The sequence below is a fragment of the Cygnus atratus genome, chromosome 23, assembly GCF_013377495.2.
Source record: "Cygnus atratus isolate AKBS03 ecotype Queensland, Australia chromosome 23, CAtr_DNAZoo_HiC_assembly, whole genome shotgun sequence".
Lineage (NCBI taxonomy): Eukaryota > Metazoa > Chordata > Aves > Anseriformes > Anatidae > Cygnus > Cygnus atratus.
Genome location: NC_066384.1, coordinates 3279700 through 3298821, shown reverse-complemented (window position 1 = coordinate 3298821; position 19122 = coordinate 3279700). Strand labels below are relative to the sequence as shown.

General features: G+C 48.1%; 1 protein-coding gene across 4 annotated transcripts; it reads left to right on the top strand.

Annotated features, from left to right (window-relative positions):
* The first annotated feature begins 176 nt into the window (after window positions 1-176).
* INPP5B (inositol polyphosphate-5-phosphatase B) lies at window positions 177-17889 on the top strand. Of its 4 annotated transcripts, XM_035562287.2 has the most exons (22): window positions 177-522; window positions 638-717; window positions 1158-1255; window positions 1650-1679; window positions 2451-2561; window positions 7535-7628; window positions 8992-9162; window positions 9637-9738; window positions 10171-10285; window positions 10928-11044; window positions 11914-12101; window positions 12511-12622; window positions 12736-12845; window positions 13042-13177; window positions 13769-13879; window positions 14560-14722; window positions 14876-15111; window positions 15680-15793; window positions 16168-16252; window positions 16636-16763; window positions 17014-17125; window positions 17449-17889. In XM_035562287.2, exons 1-22 carry the CDS (start codon window positions 466-468, stop codon window positions 17571-17573), a joined length of 2595 nt encoding a protein of 864 aa, XP_035418180.1. In that variant the 5' UTR covers window positions 177-465; the 3' UTR covers window positions 17574-17889. The 4 variants fall into 4 exon arrangements, with proteins under 4 accessions (XP_035418180.1, XP_050571201.1, XP_050571202.1 ...); XM_050715244.1 differs by lacking the exons at window positions 177-522; window positions 638-717; window positions 1158-1255; window positions 1650-1679; window positions 2451-2561 and adding an exon at window positions 3398-3481; XM_050715245.1 differs by lacking the exons at window positions 177-522; window positions 638-717; window positions 1158-1255; window positions 1650-1679; window positions 2451-2561 and adding an exon at window positions 3425-3481 and having other exon boundaries at window positions 7538-7628.
* Window positions 17890-19122: the final 1233 nt, after the last annotated feature.

The following is a 19122-nucleotide window of genomic DNA, read 5'->3' as shown; positions in this document are numbered from 1 at the left end:
TTGGGACCTGGCTGGCCATGCTCTGCTTTGGGTGGGAGCGCTCCAGACAGCGTCGCGAAGCCCCCCAGCACCCGGTGACCCCCGTGGCCGCCCCCCTGGTGACAGCGGCGCCTGAGATGGGAGCGTGCAGCTGGGCTCGGGCCCTTCCCGGAGCAAAGGGTTAACGGAACGCCTGGGGCAGGCCGGGAGCGGGGCGGGCCTCGGCCGCCTCCGGCCCCAAGAGCCCAGCTGGGAGCAGGACAAGAAGTGAGGGGTGCCCGGGAGCCTCTGTGGGACCGAGCGTGGCCATATCCCCGGTCCCCGGTCCTGATCCCAGTCCAGGTCCCGGTCCCAGTCCTGGTCCAGCCTCCCTGAGCTGCATCGCGGAGCTTGGCATCACCCCAGGGCTGCTGCTGCTGCTGCTGCTCCCCGCCTGCTTCGGGGCCTGCTTCGGGACCGCCGGCTCTCGCTTCGTGGGCGCGGAGCATGGACCAGTCGGTGGCCATCCAGGAGACCCTGGCCGGTGGAGCGACGTGTCGAATCATATCCTTTGTGCTGCGGTGATGCTGGCTTTCCTCCCTTTTCCGGGCCCACCCCGGTTTGAGGAGGCCCCGCCGGGATCCCATCTCTGTTTGCTGTTCCTTGACCCCAACCGAAGGCTGTGCAGGGAACCCTGGCTGCTGGGGAGAGCGTGGAGAGCCGGCTGCTGGGCCTGGTGGAGAGCTGCGGAGAGCACGCGTAGGTGCCGGAGCGGGGAGGGCAGGGGGATGCTGCTGGCAGGAGGACAGGCTGCAGCACAGCTTGACAGGTTTTTTGTAGGCCTTGGAAAATGCCTGAAATCCCTTCCTATCCCCAAGCACTTTCTACCAGGGCGAGGTCTGATAGAGCACTGTTTGGAAGGAGTTGTGCCTTGGCATTTCTCCTGCTGTGCTGTACAGACGGGTAACGAGGCGAGCCCAGGCCCTGCAGATGTGGGCTTGGTGTGTGTTGCCAGTAACATGAACACATTTTTATTTAAATGACAGGGTAAGTGGGACAGTGGGTCCGTGGTGGAGAGGTTGCTTGGGGATTTGCATGAGGCCACGCTGGCAGCTGCTGCTGGATGGGATGGGGTCTGCCCCTACCTGCAGAGATGCCAGAGGGGAGGCATTACCTCTGTGTCTGCTCCATGCTTGTAGGATCTACATATACAGTCACCGGCGGATGGCCATAACCGCTGAGGATGTCTGGCTGGAGAAAGTCATCCCCATCAGAGAAGGGTTTGCAGTGCAAGAAGGTATGAACGCACTTTGGGGATGTAGTGACCACCTCTGAAGAAGGGGGTGGAGGGATTTGGTGTCCATATTTTGTTGCTCTGCTGGCTAAAACTTGAGATCTACTCAGCCCTTCCCATTTTCTCTTCGATTTATAATCCCTGGTGAAGCTTATGAACCACATGGCATAGCTGGAAGGGCCCCGCCAGATTAATCGCTCTGCAATCCAGAGCGCTCTGTGTCCTACCAAGCATCACCCACGGCCTCCTGCCCCGGCAGGTCTGCTCTGCCCATCCCCGTGCTTGCAGGGAACATTTGGGGCCTGAGGACCTTGCTGAGCTTCCCAGCCTTGAAGTATTTTTGTAGTCAGCAATCCTGTTGCTTTGCTTCTGACTGAACTTTCTTTTGCTTTTGCAGTGATACCTGACAGTGACCTTCACGTCATCGGTGAGTTTTGTTGCTGTTTAAGTGTCAGTGCTCTAGAAATCCCCGGGCCCTGCACCAGCTGCACGCAGCGGGGCAGAAGGACGCACTTTTGTGCTCTGAGCTGTAGACAGAGGTTACTCCTCTGTAGGTGTACGCTGTGGAACAAGAGGATCTTGTCTTCCTGGGTGAGCTGTTTGCCATTACTCTGCTCGTGCAGACAGCGTTGTCACCCCTGTTCAACCAGAGTAACCGCTTCTCCAAATATTTTTAAACAGCTGCTGAAAGATCAATTATCGGCCCTTCCAGGGTTTCTTTCAGGCACAGCTATTTGTGTCTGTTATCAAAACACACAAGATGTAACAAGGGGTGACCAGCAAAACCACATGTTAGTGGAGCATGCAGAGACTGTTACATATCTTCCTGCTAAGACAACATCTACAAAATGTCTTGGAGGCATTTGGGTGGGACGATACCAGAGCAGTGATGGCAAACACCTGGTAGCAGTAGCAGTTTGGGCTGGCATCAGTGGACGTGGTGCTGCTTAACACCTACCGCAGTGGCCACCAAATGCATTCACTGTCACTGAATGAGTGGAACAAAAATTATTACAAACAGTGATTTTTACATTTTTAAATGGCGTTCTCATGTAAAATGTGAAAAAGAAAGACCCGGGGAGACTTATTGATAGAGTCTGTATGTGTGCACCAGCTGCTGCAGAGTACAGAAAATGCTGGGTGTTTCTGAGTGCTTGGCAGCACCCACCACGAGCTCTTCTCCTCCCATTATTGACAGGCTCCGATGTGACAGTCCAGATCAGTTCAGAAGACGATCAACTCACGGTGCGATTGCCCTTTGGCTCCCACACGCGCACGTTCCTGCAGGAGATCAGCAGGTGCAGCCCAGGTACGAGCTCTGCGTGTGCTCGGTGTTAGAGGCGCAGGGAGCCTGGCTGGTGGCTTGTGTTTGTAGGCTTGTGAGGAAGAGCAGCGTCAGCCTCTGCTGCTGAAACCGGTGCTGAGCTGTGACGCTTTGCAAGGGTAACGATTGTGCAGCATCAGAGAGCTCAGCAGCACTTTGAGCTGTGACCAACCCATGCACTGTGCAGTCAGAAGGCCACATGGAAATTTATTCTGCGTGCCCTGAGTGACCGCAAGCTGTCTCCTCAGATGCTCTGCATCTGCTCACCCCCTTCTTGCTTTTTCTCACAGCCTGGCACTTTTTCCACCAGCATCTTCCTCTGTGCCTGCAGCTTGGTGCCCCTTTAGCAAATGTGCTGAAGGTGTGTGCTGCTCCAGGAGGACACAAGCACGCGAAATCTCTATGCCCACGGCCGTCACCTTTCACTCTGGCCGGGAAGACAGCACCTGGGGAGCACTCCGGGGCCCAGGGGCAGTCTCCCGGGATAGCTCCAGGGCCCTGGGGAGGCTCTGGAGCGACTCCGGAGCAACTCCAGGATGGCTCCGGGGCCTTGGGGCAGCTCCATGACGGCTCCGGGGCATCTCCAGGGCCCTGAGGCAGCTCCGGATCGTACTCCGGAGCACCTCCAGGATGTCTCCGGGGCCCTGGGGCAGCTCCGTGGCCCTGGGGCTGGCTCTCGCTGCTCCCAGAGCTGTCACCGGCCGCCCCGGGCCCTGCCGCTCTGCCACCAGACACCTCTCCGCGGCCCAGGCCCCGTCGCCGTCCCGTCCCGTCCCGTCCCGTCCCTGCTCGGGGGCGGGCGGGCCCCGAGCGCCGCCCCATGCCGGGCGGAGCCGGGCTGGGGCGGAGCGGGGCCGGCAGCGGCGGAGCTGCCGCGATGTCGGCGGGCGGGAGGCCCCGCCGAGGTGAGTCCGGGGGCTGCGGGGGTCTGTGGGGACCCGGCGGGACCCGCTGCTGCCGGAGGGGGCCGGGAGCGGGGCTGGAGGCGGGGGAGCCGCCTGGCACGGCTCGGCCCGGCCCGGCTCGGCTCGGCGCCTCCCGGCGGTAGCAGAGCCGTTCTGCCCGGGCCGGCCGGTGGCGGTGGCTCCGGGGGGACCCGGCCGGGTGTGGGGGGTCCTGGCGGCTTGTGGGGCTCGGGGAGCGCTTTGAGAGGGGAAGGGAAAGGGCTCGGCTCTCGGACACGGGGCTCGGCAGCTCCCTGAGGGGCCGGGGGGGCTCCGGGGGTTGGGGCAGCGAATTTAGGGCGCGTGGAGGCAGCTGGCGGGGTCTTGCAGAGCCCTTCTGCTTCTGGGGCTTCCTCTGCGGGCAGAGAATCGCAGGCAGCGAAGAGAAGGACGTCGGGGGGGCATTGCCAGAGGAGCTTTGCCTGCTATGGGATCGCCCCGTCCAGGCACCACAGCCCTTTGCCAGCCTAGGCAGCGCTTGCAGGGCCTGACAGGTTTTGGAGGCTTGGCTTTCTTCACCGCTGGCCTTCGTGTGCCCTGGCTGCACCTCGCAGCAGTCCCGCAGCGCTGCTGCCTTCGCCCTCGCTCTCAGTGCTGTGGCATCGGCCTCTTCCTCTTGCCGGCTCGATGCGTATCGCACATGCCCCCGGTCGCTGCTGCTGCTGCTTTTTCCCTTTGCAAAGTGAGTTTGTGAGAAAGGGCGATTCCTAGAAGTCAGCGCAGAGCTGGAACAATTCCTGGAAGTTGGGGTGGGATTCAAAATCGAAATCAAACCGTTTCTGCTTTACCCACTTTCAGCTCGGCTGGGCTCCTCGTATTCACGTGGGTGCAGTTTGGTGCCACCCATGTTCCTTCTTTTTATTTCGCTGTCAGTTGTGTGTTTAAAAAAAAAAGAGAGAAAGGATGGATTTTGTAACTCAGACCTCAGGCAACTGCACAAATTGGATTGAGCCAAGGTAGGGATCTGGGAACATCTGTTCAGACATGGCATTTTAACTCATTGCTTAGAACTGACTGGGGGAGACCTGGGCATAGAATCCTAGAATCATCAAGGTTGGAAAAGCCCTCCAAGACCATGTGGTCCAACCGTCCCCCTACCACCAATATCACCCACTAAACCACGTCCCTAAAAGCATGCTGAATGAAACACAAGCCGGTTCCTTTGCTGGTTTGTTTTTGTTGTATCTGGAGCACAGTAACACTCTTTGAATTGTAAGCTTGTTGGAAAGTAGTTCTCCTATCAAGTCATGCCTTTGAGCTTTGACAAAGTTGCCTTTTCAAGGCTTGATTATGTTTTTCTTGAGTTGGAGGAGTTTAGGGATTTTTTTTTCTCATGTTAGAAGAAGAAAGCGCTCTCTGCCATCACTTGGGATTTTTTTGGAATATAAATTGATATAGAATGAGGTTTTGTCTGCTGTTTTCCATTACTAGCTCTTGCTCTGTCATTAAATGAACATGAGTACTGAGTGAGCAACTTCCATAGGCAAATCAAATCACATTTAAATACTGTGTGAATGCGGCCATTTGCTAGTGGTGATATTGGTTTGTTGTACCTTCTGTGGATTAAGGCTGGTTAATGAATGAGAGAATCTATAATGGAATTTAAATGTCCATAGTTTATGTTCCCAATTTCAGTTAATACCCTTATCTAAAATTCCATCTGTGTGCACGGTCACAATCACAACTGAAGTTTTGCTTCATTTGGAACAGCAAAAAGCACAAAGTGACTTCCCTCCAGCCAGGCGTAGCGCCGTCCCGCATGGACTGCTGCGTGCACTTCGTTACGCAAAGCGTGGGCTGGCTGAGACTGGCACAACTGATGGCAAGGCTAATTTAATTCCCCCTTCCAGCACTAAGCCTGGATCCTGCTTTATCCAGAAGAGAGGTGACATCGAACTGCTTTAGAACAGTATTATAACGCCGCTGCACACGTTTAATAAGAAAGGCTTCGTTTTGTAAGTCCCTTCTAGCTGCAAATCCTGATTCTGCTGCTTTCTTATCTCTGCACGTTGCCCTTTATTTCTGTGCCCAGTTCAATTATTACATAAGGTCATTATCTTGCTAAAATATTCCACATTAGATTGCTAATATACAGACCTCCTCTGGCTTGAGCAACCTCCTGTCTAGATGTGAATTTATCTGAAGGAAACAGCCTGTTCCCAGGGCTAATCTCTTTCTAAAGAGAATCCTACATAACATCATCAGCAAAAATATATTTTTTTAAATGCCAAGGTACAATGTATGGCTGTGATCTTTGGCTTGCCATCTCGCCCTGCGTAGCAGCTGTGCCAGCAGCACTGAGCAGGCACACAAACCTTGCCAGCAGCGGCACAACCAGCTCCTGCCTGCTGCCCAGTGCTGTTGGCGTCTGCGGGTAATAAAGATGAACCTCTGCTCCCTTCCTGCTACCAAAGCAACAGTTGTCTGGTTGCTTTGCTCTTTACTGTGAAAGTTCAAGTTGGTTCTTGTCACTGTCAAGATCCCTCGCGTGGTCTTTATCAGGAAAACTTGCGGAGGCTCGAGCTCAGCTCTGATTAAGCACTTAATGCCTATGGAGAAAATTCGTGGCTCTGCCCGAGCTCACTGGGACTGCGCTTCGTGGTGCAGCACTGAACTGCAGATAGAGAGAAACGCTCATCTTTCTTTGAGGAGCAGGCATATCTTGTTCATTTAAATGTTAACTTAAATTTAAGTTAATTTTAATTAATTTAAGCTTTTGTTTAAGAGCATTAAAATAGGTGTCTGGGAAACGCTTGTGGTTGAATGAACTCTGAGGGAGTACTGAAACTTGGTGATGCTGCATCCGAAGCCAAACGCGTTTCTGCTAGCAGAGATGCACACTGCTAATTTCAGAGTTTGTTTTAGCAAAGGCTGCTCCTGCTCATTGCCACAGGACTTTGCTTGTGTGATCTGTAATGAGGCTTGAATCATGTGCTCTTCTGGAAACAGCCTCCGGTTAATCCCCTTACAGAGTCTTTATTCTGGGAGGGCTCTTTGGGCAGAAGAGGTTTTCCAAGCTGAGAATATGGCCACTTCTTGTCAGCTTGTTTATGTTCTGAGTGCTTGTGTAAAGTACTTTAAGTTCTGTTTCTGGTTTGTGCTCTTGTCCTAGAGGGTGTACTATGACAATGATAAAACTTTAATTTTTCTGGGTAGTGCTCACGGAAGGAGAAGCTCAGCCGAATGAATAGAAATCTTACAAGCTGACGTTTTGTATGTCATCATTAGACTGGTGTGCGAAGTATTGTTGCCTTAATATTGCTGTTTTTGCACCTTAAGCAGGAAAAACCCCATGCAAAATTCTCTGCTTTAACTGTTACTTTGCCACTTATCAGCAGAACGTCATAGCTGAAACAAATGCTGAGACTGGTCAGATTTTGCTAACATGGTGTAACGTGTTTAGCGTTGCACCTGTATTTAGCTGCATTTGCATACTAGCTGCCCTGTTACTTCTTCAGGAACGTTGAATTTACATGGCAGCACTTATTTCTGCTGAGTTGTGGCAGGTTTGTATGGTGACTACTGCACTGCTTTGCAGGGAAGGGCTCCTGTGCTTTGCTCTGTTTCTGCAGAGAGGCCCAAACCCTTTAAATGTTAGTGTGTTTAGTCTTTTTTCTTCCTTTCCTTGTACTTCCCATCTTGCTCCAGAAAGAAAAAACTAATTATTAGCTTAGTTTTTCTGGATTTCCAGGATAAAGCCCTGGATTTTATGGTGCCAGTCCTGGTTTGGCTTAGCTCTGAAAGAGAGCCGGCAGCTCTGCTGCTCTCTGTGGCCTAATGGCACGCTGGTGTAAGTCCTTCCTCTGCAGGGGAAGCTGCGTCACCACCAAACAGTTCTGTCAAAATAAGATGAGCTGATCAGATAACAAAAAGAGAGTCTGTGGGACACATTGTTTCTCTGTACAAGCCTAAACTATATTCTGCCCATTGGTTTTCCCTTCTGTTTGCCTAAGTGTGTTGATAAGTTAAAGAACACTTTGTGTTTCATGTGAAACTTGATTTTTTTTTTTCCAGAAGTGGTTGGCTCTGAAGGCATCAAGCAGAATGGAAAAAAACTTGCAGTTAATCAGAACTGGAGCCATGACAGCACTGATAAAGGTGCTCCCAGGTATGGTTTCCCTCTCACTTCTGGTGTATTTTCGTTGAAGTAGTTGAAGCAATACTTGTGTGCATCAGCTCTCTGGGGAGGGTCTAGTGAGGTGTAAAAGTGGCAGCAATGTTTCTTTGCCTGTCCAGCTGTGCCTCCCCTTTGCAGAGGCTCTTTGTTGACAGTAAATATATATAGCACCAAACTTCAGTGTGCTTCTGTATGATTGTGCACAGACGGAATGAGCTGCAGTGGGCAAGCTGTTGATATTTTGATGTCGAGGGGAAGACAAATTGCAGAGAGCTTTCTGTCTGGGTTTCCTGGTTTTCAGCTGGAAACCACATGGGGAAGTTGGTCGTTCTGGTCCCAGCGTGACACGTCTGTGCAGACACGGGGGCTTGAGGAATCTGCCTGCTGCATTATCTGCTTCCAGGTGCTGGCAACTGTGCCAGCTGCGGTCATCAGAGGTAGCAGGATCTAGAGCAGTAGCTGGCAACTTTTTGGGAAGAGAATCACAGATTCTAGCTAGGAGAGAAAAAAAGCTCAGCATAAGCACGCTGTCAAAACTTGAGTGGGAATTTCAGCACTGCCTCTCAGAGCCAGTCCTGCTAGTCCCCCTATTTGGGCATATTTTGCTCTTTGGTGGGACAGGACCTGCTAGCGTTGTTTGTTTTGAATTCAGAGAGCATTGGCTTAGGGCCACCATGTCTCATAGATACACTCTTAAAATGTTAAGAGTTTCATTTTCCAGTTCCCAGGACTTTGTGGACCTTGCTGCGTATCCTTCAAAGTCTGTCTCTGTGCCGTCCTTGGCACTCATGTGTAGGTTGTTGACCTTAAATTTATATCATGCACTTGCTTGTGGGAACTCCCAAGCTGTGGCATTACTACTGTTGCAAAAGGAGTCTGCAGTAAATCACAGAGCAACAAGATACTAAATAAAACCACCTCTGTCCCCATCTACTCTTTGCCGCCTCCTTTCTAGATAGAGCTGGGACTTTTCCACCATGAAAACAAACAGTTTTTCATTCTTCTGCTGAGGTCAGAAGGGCTGAGCAGAGGGAGATGAGATCTGCATCTCCCTGTTCCTGTAAGCAGGAAATGTGTATGGCTTTGTGTACAGGTGAACAAGGTCTGCCCTGACTCAACAGGCTGCACCAGCTTAGGGAGAACGGGTTGTTATTTCAGTTAGTTAAACTGGTTTTATCTAGAGGAGGTCTGAGCTGTTCTAAGAAATGCTCGTTTCAGTCTTGTTTGCTTATTCTGCACACTGATCAGTGAAACAGACGGGTAAATGAGAATCACGTCCTCAGTAGCAGAAATAAGCTGCTCAGGGTGTGTGTTTATTCTGGGCTTCATCTAGCAATTTTGTTTTCCCTTCCAGGCAAAGCAAAGTCAAATCTGATGTGAAAACTGAAATGGTGCGGTCCTCCAGCGTAATGGTTTCAAACATGGCTTCAATCTTATCAGAACCAAAGTTTGGACTAAGAGATACTATTGTTAAATCTCAGCTCGTACAAAGGGAGGATTCCTACACGTACATCCAGAACTTCAGGTAATGATTGTTCCCGAGAAGAGCTTGTTTTGGGGGTGGGAGTAAGTTTCCTATGCCTGGAAATGCATCAATTCTGTGCACCCCTGGCCACCTCTCTCGCTCCTGTTTACTGTTAGCCTTGCAATTGTCCTACTAAGCTCATAAGAGCTTGGGTGAAATATATAATCAGGACAAAAACTTTACTGTGGTTAAAATCCATTTATGCAGGTCGTTCAATGAATTTATCATTTCGAACTGCTACTGCACAGCTCTATTCTTCTGTCTTTTTACACTCTATGCAAAAATGTGCATCCTTCTGTAAAACAGGCTATAAAGATGCTACTGTAATTAAATCGTTGTAGGAATTTAGACTTTGTCACATTGTCCTAATCCCTCCTGGAAACAAGTTACTCCTACATAATTATTATTAAGTACATGGGCTAATACTAGTGGTATTTGCAGCTCTGGGATTTAACAAAAGTGAATTCTTTGCAGATTTTTTATCGGGACTTATAATGTGAATGGTCAGTCACCCAGGGAAAGCCTCCAGCCCTGGCTGAGATGTGACGCGGAGCCTCCAGACATTTACTGCGTGGGGTGAGTGTCTCTTTCTGGCTCTTCCTTCCAAACCTTGACTCTGGCTGCTTGCTTGTGATCTGTAGCACGAGGTGTTCAGTCAAGACATCACAGCTGAGGAATGTTTGCGTTGCCTTACTCTGTTGCACAGCTCTAGAGTGTGTGTTTGCGTAGCCTGAAAGGGCTGTTATTCTGCTAGTGTTTGGACTCTTTGGCACTGCAGTTTTGCAAAATCTTTAGTACTGTTCCATTTAATTCTAACAATTAGCTTTACATTTAACTTGCCTCTGAAATCAGCATAACTGAATTTGAGTTTTAAGTTACAAATTTAGTGTGAGTATAAATTGTTTTAGTTCTTTCCTGGAGGGAAGGGCTGGAGTTATTAAAAAAAAAAAAAAAAAAAAAAAAAAAAAAAAAAGTGCGTGCACACATGGGTTTCTTCTTCTACTGCAGTTTCCAGGAGCTTGATTTGAGTAAAGAAGCCTTCTTTTTCAATGACACACCGAAGGAAGAAGAATGGTTTAAAGCTGTAACTGATAGTCTTCACCCAGATGCCAAATATGCAAAGGTAAATGGGGCTTTTGGGGAGGTTTGAATGTGGAATCATTTTCCACTTGGGCCTCTTTTCACTTTGCTTTTTCCTGTTTTCAATTGCTGTGTCTTCCAGAGGTTCATTGTCTGCAGCTTTTGCTCAGTCAGAAGTGCTCTGAAGGTGAAGTAGGTAGTGTTACTGTGCAGGGTGCCAAGGCAGAGGGCAGGACAGGAGGGAGCAGCTAGGCACCGTGCATAAATGAAGCTCCTGCTGTCTTGGGGGAAGTGAGTAGGAAGCGTCTTAGCATCTGCCATGTCTGTCTCCATAATGCATGGTGGAACGAGGCGTGAAGGTATCTTGGTAGGAACACTGCCTGTGTTTTGGCTCCTGCTCCGTGGGTCTGCTTTGTCTCTTGTTGCTTGTTTAAGGGAAGCTCCTTCTATGGGCTGCCTGTGCTTTGTCCTTTGCTTTGGGCTCTGGCTTCCTTTACCGTGGTGTTGGTCCCTGGCTCCCTCTTGTGCTGTGCTGATAGAGTGCCTGCGTACTGTGTGGCGAGGTGGGCTGTTGGATGAGCCTGGAACTCTCCTTCATCTGTTTTTTGCTGACCCTTGTTCTGGGCTGGGGGACAACGTGCCTTCTCCCATTCTAGTATTTAATGCAACAGGATCTATTTTTCAGGTGAAACTTGTGCGGCTTGTGGGAATAATGCTGCTGTTGTATGTGAAAGCAGACCTTGCTTTGAACATCTCCGAGGTGGAAATTGAGACTGTGGGAACTGGCATCATGGGGAGGATGGTAAGAATGACAACTGTGCGTGAGAAGGGGTGAGACTTAGGAGAGCCCTGGGGAGCTCCACTCCTTAGATGTAGTGGTTATTCCTCTAGCTAAAGGAGGCAGCTGCTTTTAGAAATGTAGAGTCCCGTCTCTGTGACAGCTCAGGCTGCTGCTAGAGGGAATCACCATGTGTTCTCAAAAGCTCATAGACCTTGTGGGAAAAGCTTCTTTGAAGGCTTTTTCCTGATTTCATGTGCTGGGCTGTATGGGGCCCCAGTCTCATGTAGCTTGATGCTGGCTGTGATTTTGCTCAAAGCAATTAATGCGAGGAAACATGAGTAGAAGAAACGTGTCTATCCAGATTATAGTTTTCTTGAGGAGGACTTATTGGCCTCTTGCCATTCTGCATCACTGGAATGAAGTCTGTGCCCTTTGGTTGTAGTTTCATGAACACTGCAGCTATAACTTGGCAGAGGTGTTTTTGGCCAGCTAAGCCGTGTGCTTCCTCCTCCACTTTTTTTTTTTTTTTATTGTCTGTGTTGAAAGGTCTTGTTTGTTGCTAAACAGGTTTCAGGACTTGTTGAAGCAACTGACCAGCTCCCTTGTTGATTTGAATTTCCTTTTGTATTAACTAAATTCTGAATTACAAACTGTGTTCTATAAATTTGCTTGCCGTGTTCTGTTGCTGTGTGAAATCCTCACATGAGTTCCTGGCTTAAATTTATGAAGTAATTATCACCAATTGGGTTTTCAGCCTTTTCCTTCTTCTGGAATTAAATGGTCTGCCTCAATGTCTTCTGGCTTGTCCACTGCCGTTAGCTCATTTCTGGATTCATCCGTTGTGTACAGAACAAAAGCTTCTGACCAGCATCTTTGTCTTTATCTTTCAGGGTAACAAAGGTGGTGTTGCCATAAGGTTTAAATTCCATAACACTAGTGTGTGCATTGTGAATTCTCACCTTGCAGCTCACACGGAGGAATATGAGCGGAGGAACCAGGACTTCAAGGACATCTGCTCTCGGATGCAATTCTGCCAATCGGATCCAAATTTGCCACCTCTCACTATTAGCAAACATGAGTATGCTTCCCCTTTGATTACCTGATTCACTGCAGGTGGCAAGACAGAGCCTTATGAACGTGGTGGGGTGTAAGGTTCTCTCACAGGGATGTGAGAAGGGTGGCTAGCGATCCAATTATCAGTCTGGAAGGGTCAGAAAGGCTTTACTATAACCCTGGTTTTGACAGTGGTCATCTATAGAGTTCTGGCAATCGTTTATGTTTTTACAGTCTTCCAGGCCTTGTTTTATTTTCCTGTATGAAGTTGGAATGAGGCAGTAATATGCATCAGTCTTCTCAGTGGGTTGTAGGATTTAGTCATTGAAGAACAGTAAAATCATCAGTTAGTAAGAGATTGTGACAAACATGCAGAATGGGAACTAAAAATAGCCAAGGTAGAAAGAGTAGCTTTGGTCTACATTCTCTTTCAGTGTGATCTTATGGTTGGGTGACCTCAACTATCGGCTGGAGGAACTGGATGTGGCAAAAGTGAAGCAGCTTGTAGATGAGAAAGCATTTTCAGAGCTTTGCCAATATGACCAGGTACTGATGCCTCCCTCACCTACCTGCAGGTGCTCCTTAGCCTTCTCGGTGCTCCCATTTAGCTCATATGGGAATTGTGCTTGAGCTTATTTAATTTCCTTTTTCTTTTGTAGCTAAAGAGGCAAATGAATGCAAAAGCGGTCTTTGAAGGCTTTACAGAGGGAGAGATTTCTTTCCAACCAACATACAAATATGATGCTGGCTGCGATGACTGGGACACAAGGTACAGTGATTGCTTCATATGTGATGACATCAATGGCTAATGTCATCACTGAATGTGGTAAAAATAAAGTTAAAGAAAAATGCAGAAATTGGCCTTGTCAGGAAAACACCGAATCCCTGGGAGAGCAGAATTCTGCCTCGCAGTGTTACTCCACCTGAACTGTGCCTGGAAACTGTAATTTTTACCTCTGTCCTAGTGAGAAGTGTCGTGTTCCAGCATGGTGCGATCGGATACTCTGGAAAGGGCAGAACATTGCCCAGCTGAGCTATCGCAGCCATATGGCTTTGAAGATCAGTGATCACAAGCCAGTTAGCTCTGTGTTTGATATTGGGGTAAGTACGTCTGTACCTAAGGAAATAACTCTGCTGACCTCGTCCTGTGTGTGGGAAGAGGGGGAGGAGGGGAGAGGCTCTCATGCTGGATTATCCCCACTTTTATGGCACCTACACAGAACAATGGCTTGTAAGGTGGGCTAGGTAATATATTGAGGTGGAATCATTGTTCTTAGTAAACTAGGGTTGCATTAAGTGATACTTCACTTCGGCAGAATAATTTATGAGTATTCTTTTGCTTTTTTTTCTTGATCATTTTCACAGCAGCTTGCAGTGCAGCCATGCTACATCATTGACAGCCCAGGAATGTGGTTTAAAAAAAAAAAAAAAAGGGAAAAAAAAACACCCAAAAAATAACTGGGTGACTCTCTTGCCTCTCTTGCTAGTTATATGCTACTTATAGCAAGGTCCTTTATTGTTGGGTCCTGAGGAGGAATAAGAGTATTAGTGCTCCAAGCGGTTCCGTTCATCAAATGTGTTGTATGTGCTAGCGTACTATTAAAATTGAACCACTTCATGTTTCAGTCTGTGTTATAGCTCTCCCGTAGAGGCACAGTAAATACCAATTGGTGCTGTGTGTGTCCTTTTCAGGTGAAGGTTGTGAATGAGGAGCTCTATCGAAAAGTCTTTGAGGAAATAGTGCGCTCCCTGGATAAGATGGAGAATGCCAACATTCCCTCGGTGACCCTCTCCCAGAGAGAGGTAGGGTATGTTCATCTGCCCTGACTTGCTGGTCACATTGAGCATTCCTATTCCTACACCAGAAGTGTATTCTAGTGGTAGAAGTATGTTCGATGGATACTAGAACGTGGGGTCTGGTTCCGAAGAAACAGTATATTGACTTTCATCTGTTTTCTGTTTACAAATCCTTGAAATATTTGTTTCTGCTTTAGGTGCAGGCAAATTTCATTTATGGTACCAGGCTGAAACGCACAGCTCTGTTACTCTCTGAGGTGGAGAGTGAGAGAGTAAAAGGGCAGTTTGTGCCCCTTGCTGTTGCTTGTTCTTAGAAACATAAAATGTAAAATACTGAGGGATTTGGAGAAGGTCACAAAACCAGCATTTGCTTTTTGTATTGGGAACTAAAACAGACAAGCAACTGAGACATTTGAGGCTACAGCTATCTTGTTCTCAGGTTTCACTGAGGTTATTTGAGGGGAGCATTTGCTTTAAAGTGCACGCTAATGCAAATAACTTGAGCGTACATTGTAAACAAGTGTAATCCTATTTAATCCTGGAAGAGGTGGGATGTGGGAGCAAGAGGGTTAATCTGGATATCTTGCTGCTTAATGATTAAACTATGGGACGGGAATATGAGGAATTGCTGGTGGTGCTTGGCAAGGGGGGATTGGCTGATGATGTTGATTGACGTTTGTTTCTAGTTCCATTTTGAGGATGTTAAATACATGCAGCTACAGATAGAGAAGTTTACAGTCCGCAATGGACAAGTGCCTTGCCAGTTTGAATTTATCAGCAAACCAGATGAGGAAACCTATTGCAAGGAGTGGCTGATAGCTAATCCTAGTAAGGGCTTTCTGCTACCAGGTGAGCTCCTCATTGTTCATTTCATGTTAACAAGCTAATATTGTCACCTTTTGGCTTAGTTTTCTCTCCTATTTTGACAACGTTATGCTTTTTTACAGGCTCATGGGTTTAATACCATTTTTTAATCAGTATGGTTTTCTTACGTTTTGGCAGATTCTGAGATCACGATCGAGTTGGAGCTATTTGTTAATAAATCAACAGCTACGCGCCTAAACTCTGGAGAAGAAAAACTTGAAGATATCTTGGTCTTGCATCTTGACAGGGGGAAGGATTATTTCCTGTCTGTAACAGGAAACTACTTGCCCAGTTGCTTTGGGTCTCCCATTCATACGCTGTGTTACATGCGGGAACCGATCCAGGACATGTCAGCAGAATCCATTCAGAACCTTGTGAGTTAAAGATAAGCTTCCCTTCTGAGCCCACGGGAACCCTTAAAACTAGGTGGTTAAGTCCTGTCTGTTACTACAGAGCCTTCTTTCACTTCCCTGGTCCATAGTCTGAGAATACTGATACAGCTCGTGCTCCCTAGCGCGCCATCTTCACACCTTGCAGTAGTGCTTCACGTGGATGAAGCAACCCATTTCACGTAGATCACTGACAGTAAGGCACTGTTTGCTCTGCCTGCACATTTAAAAAAGGTGTGCTACTTCTAAACGTAGACCTTTTCTCTGGAGCCTTTGGCTTTCCCCACACTAAATGGAGATGTGTGCATATGTGAGGCACGATGTAACGTTTCCGTAGAGCTGAGTGTACATGAAGCGTGTTTGAGAGCAGCTTGTTCTTTCTGTCTGCACTTTTGATACAAGTGTGCCTGTTGGACCTGTCTTGTATGAAGACTAGTGAGTGAAGCTGCACAGTTCTGTAACAAGTATTAATTCTCAGGTGTAAGCTCTGTGAAGCAATCTGCAGAGCTGAACAAGAAGTTGGCTAGCTCCTTTTTTTCCTCCCCTCTCTCAGACCCTGATGCCGCTAGAAACAAGTGATGCTGCTACTCAAGCTGAAAGGCCTCTGGAAATTCCCAAAGAGCTGTGGATGATGGTGGATCACCTATACCGCAACGCTTCCCAGCAGGTTGGCAGTGCTTGTGCTGGAATTGCAAAATAATTTGTTTGCATTACGTTTAGTTTTGGACAAGATACTGGTAATGGCAGCCGTTGCTAACTGTGGATGTTTGTGGCCAATGGTAAAGGGTAAGAAAAGGACATTTTCGAGATAAGTGATCTTAGTACCCTGAGTTGCAGTGTTTCCTGTGTGGTATGCACCAGCAGCTGTCCTTCTGCATTGCTTTTTATTGCAGTCCCACAGCCTTACTAGAACTGCTCGTGGTGAGATTGGTGCTGATAACTACCAACCTAGCGAGATTTTTCCAGCCAGTTTATAATGACAGTGCTTTATTTACCCAAATATTTATTTCCCTTGAGATTGACTGATGGTGGTCTTTTCAGGAGGACCTGTTTCAGCAACCAGGCCTCAGGTCTGAATTTGAGCAAATACGAGACTGTTTGGACAAAGGAATGCATGATACCCTCCGTATCCTTTTAGACTGATGTCTGGTAGGGCTCACTTTGCCCAAACAAAAGATCTAAGCCAAGAAGGGTTTTATCAGTCTTCTGTGCTCCATCATGGTTTTTAAATTGCTGTCTCTCATCTCATGGTAGCTGAGATATGCAGCTCTTCACTGCTACTTGCAATCAGTACTAATGCCTCTGCAGAGTCATTGCTATGCTGGTGAATGATCGTTGATGAACTATGTAAGTGTCTGACTGCCCGTGGAAACAGAGTTTGATATGTGGACTCAAAGCTGTGGACAACAGGAGTTCCTGGAGACCTAGGCAATGATTAATGTTTCAGCAGAAATACTACCAAAATAGACCATACTGTGCTCACCTCTTCCTTAACCATCTTTGGATCAGTTGGCAGCAACCACTCGGTAGCAGAGGCCCTGCTGCTCTTCCTGGAAAGCCTGCCAGAGCCGGTCATCTGCTACAGCTTCTACAGCAGCTGTTTGGAGTGTGCCAACAACTACCTGCTGAGCAGCCAGGTAATGCCAGCATCGCTGGGAGACCGTTTCTGTTGTTCTGGAAGGAGGGGGAAGCAGACTGGTTTATGCTAGACAAATAACAGGCTTTTGCTCTAAGAAACTTAATCATCTCGTAATAGAATGGATCTAGGACTGATGTGCCTTGGGTTATTAAGAGCTGTTTCTGTTGTGTTTGCAGACAGGTAGTAGATAAAGCTGCTAAGCCATTGCCATTTCTTCACTAAAAATGTTGTTTGTTTTCTCCACCCAGATTATCTCTAAGCTGCCAGAATGCCATAAAAATGTATTTGAATATCTAATGGTGTTTCTACGAGAACTACTGAAAAATTCAGGGAAAAACCATTTGGATGTGAATATTCTTGGTAAGGAGAGCAAAATAACCATTCTGTTCAGAGGGGGGTTTCAGTTTGTGTAACAGAACACGGTTCTCCAAAGTGCTTGCAGTCATGGCTTCTACTCTTTTGAAGCATTTAATTATCAAACAGTCCGTAGAAACACACTGTCCTGGCAGTAGCCTGAAAAAAAGTTGTAAAGGGACACAGAAGAGATGCACGTGTTGTCAGCTTTATCTCACCCCGTCCTGAAACAAGGCTCTCTCTCATTTTGACTGAGTGGGGTTGGTGGAATTACTTTTGATAGCCCGCTGTTGACTGGTGTTCTCTCTCTTTCTCTCTCAAAAATGCAGCTAGTATATTTGGTGGCTTGTTACTTAGACCTCCTCCTGGACATCCCACACCTGATATAGCGGAAAAGAGGAGAGCTCAGCAATTTATCCACCAGTTCCTCTTGAGAGAGGACACTTTACCGTGAATTCCAGATGCAGCTAATCTGATTTTTAGATATCAAGCTACTGTAAAAATATTTTTGTACAGTATACCAGCTTTTTTTTTGAATATCACAGTATTTTGTACAATCTATTGCTATTAAATGCAGCTCAGGCAGTTAGAATCAGGTGTCACTGTTAATAAGCTGTAAAATATATTGAATTTCTAAATAAGCTGTCTGTAGACAAGCAAAACTATAAAAGCTGATATTTTCACTGTATTGTATTTAACTTGTATTAAAACTCAGAATTTTTAAGTCCTTGTTATTTAAATAAAAGCATCTCAGTGCATTTTTTCCAGCTCGTCTGCCCCATTTCAGTGTTGGCTGGTTTAGATTCTTGATTTGAGGGTGATTTCAGTCACACCTGTAAAAGGCAGGGAGCAGATCCAGTCCACAGTACTTCCAGTGGTACATTGGCTGTGGTAGCAAAGCAGATGTACTATATGAATATTTCTTTGCTTTCCCCAGTACTCTAGCCCTGCGGGAACATGCAGCAACATGGGGCAGTGATCTAGTCAAGGTGAAAAAAAACAGTTTCTTGCAAACCTGTCATTTCAAAAACAGATGCCGGCTGATGCCCACAGTGCTGAGCGAGGGCAGCTGCAGGCACAGACAAGATGAGCTGAGCACCAGTTATGGCCTCAGCTGGAGCTTTTTGTGCTCAGGCATATGGTTCAAAGATATTCCACCCCGCCATGGCAGGGGGACTGGAGCTGGCAGTGTGCCCAGGTGGCCAAGAAGGCCAACGGCATCCTGGTTTGTATCGGGAATAGTACAGCCAGCACACCAGGGAGGTGATCGTCCCCCTGTCCTCAGCTCTGGTGAGGCCACACCTCGAGTCCTGTGTTCAGTTTTGGGCCCCTCAGTACAAGAAGGACATCGAGGCCCTGGAACATGTCCAGAGAAGGGCTGCGAGGCTGGTGAAGGGCCTGGAGCACAAGTCCTGTGAGGAGCGGCTGAGGGAACTGGGGGGGTTTGGGCTGGAGAAGAGGAGGCTCAGGGGAGACCTCATTGCTCTCTGCAGCTGCCTGAAAGGGAGGTGTGGGGAGCTGGGGGTCGGCCTCTTCTCACAGGTAACCAGGGATAGGACCAGAGGGAATGGCCTCAGGTTGTGCCAGGGGAGGTTCAGGCTGGAAATGAGGAGACATTTCTCCTCAGAAAGAGCGGTCGGGCGTTGGGACGGGTTGCCCAGGGAGGTGGTGGAGTCACCGTCCCTGGGGGCGTTCAAGGAGAGGTTGGATGTGGGGCTTGGGGACGTGGTTAGTGGGTGATGGTGGTGGTAGGGGGGCGATTGGACCAGGTGAGCTTGGAGGGCTTCTCCAACCCTAATGATGCTAGGATTCTGTGAGCTAGGTGGGCTTTAATGTCTCTCGGAACCCAAAGCACACAAGAGTTGGACTCGGTGACCCTTGTGCGTCCAACTCGGGACATTCTGTGACTCTACAATTCTGTGTGCCCCTTTTAGGCCGCCGGCCCCCTCCTCACAGCGGCGCCGCTGCCGGTCTCGGGACTCGAACCCGGGACCTCCCTCTCG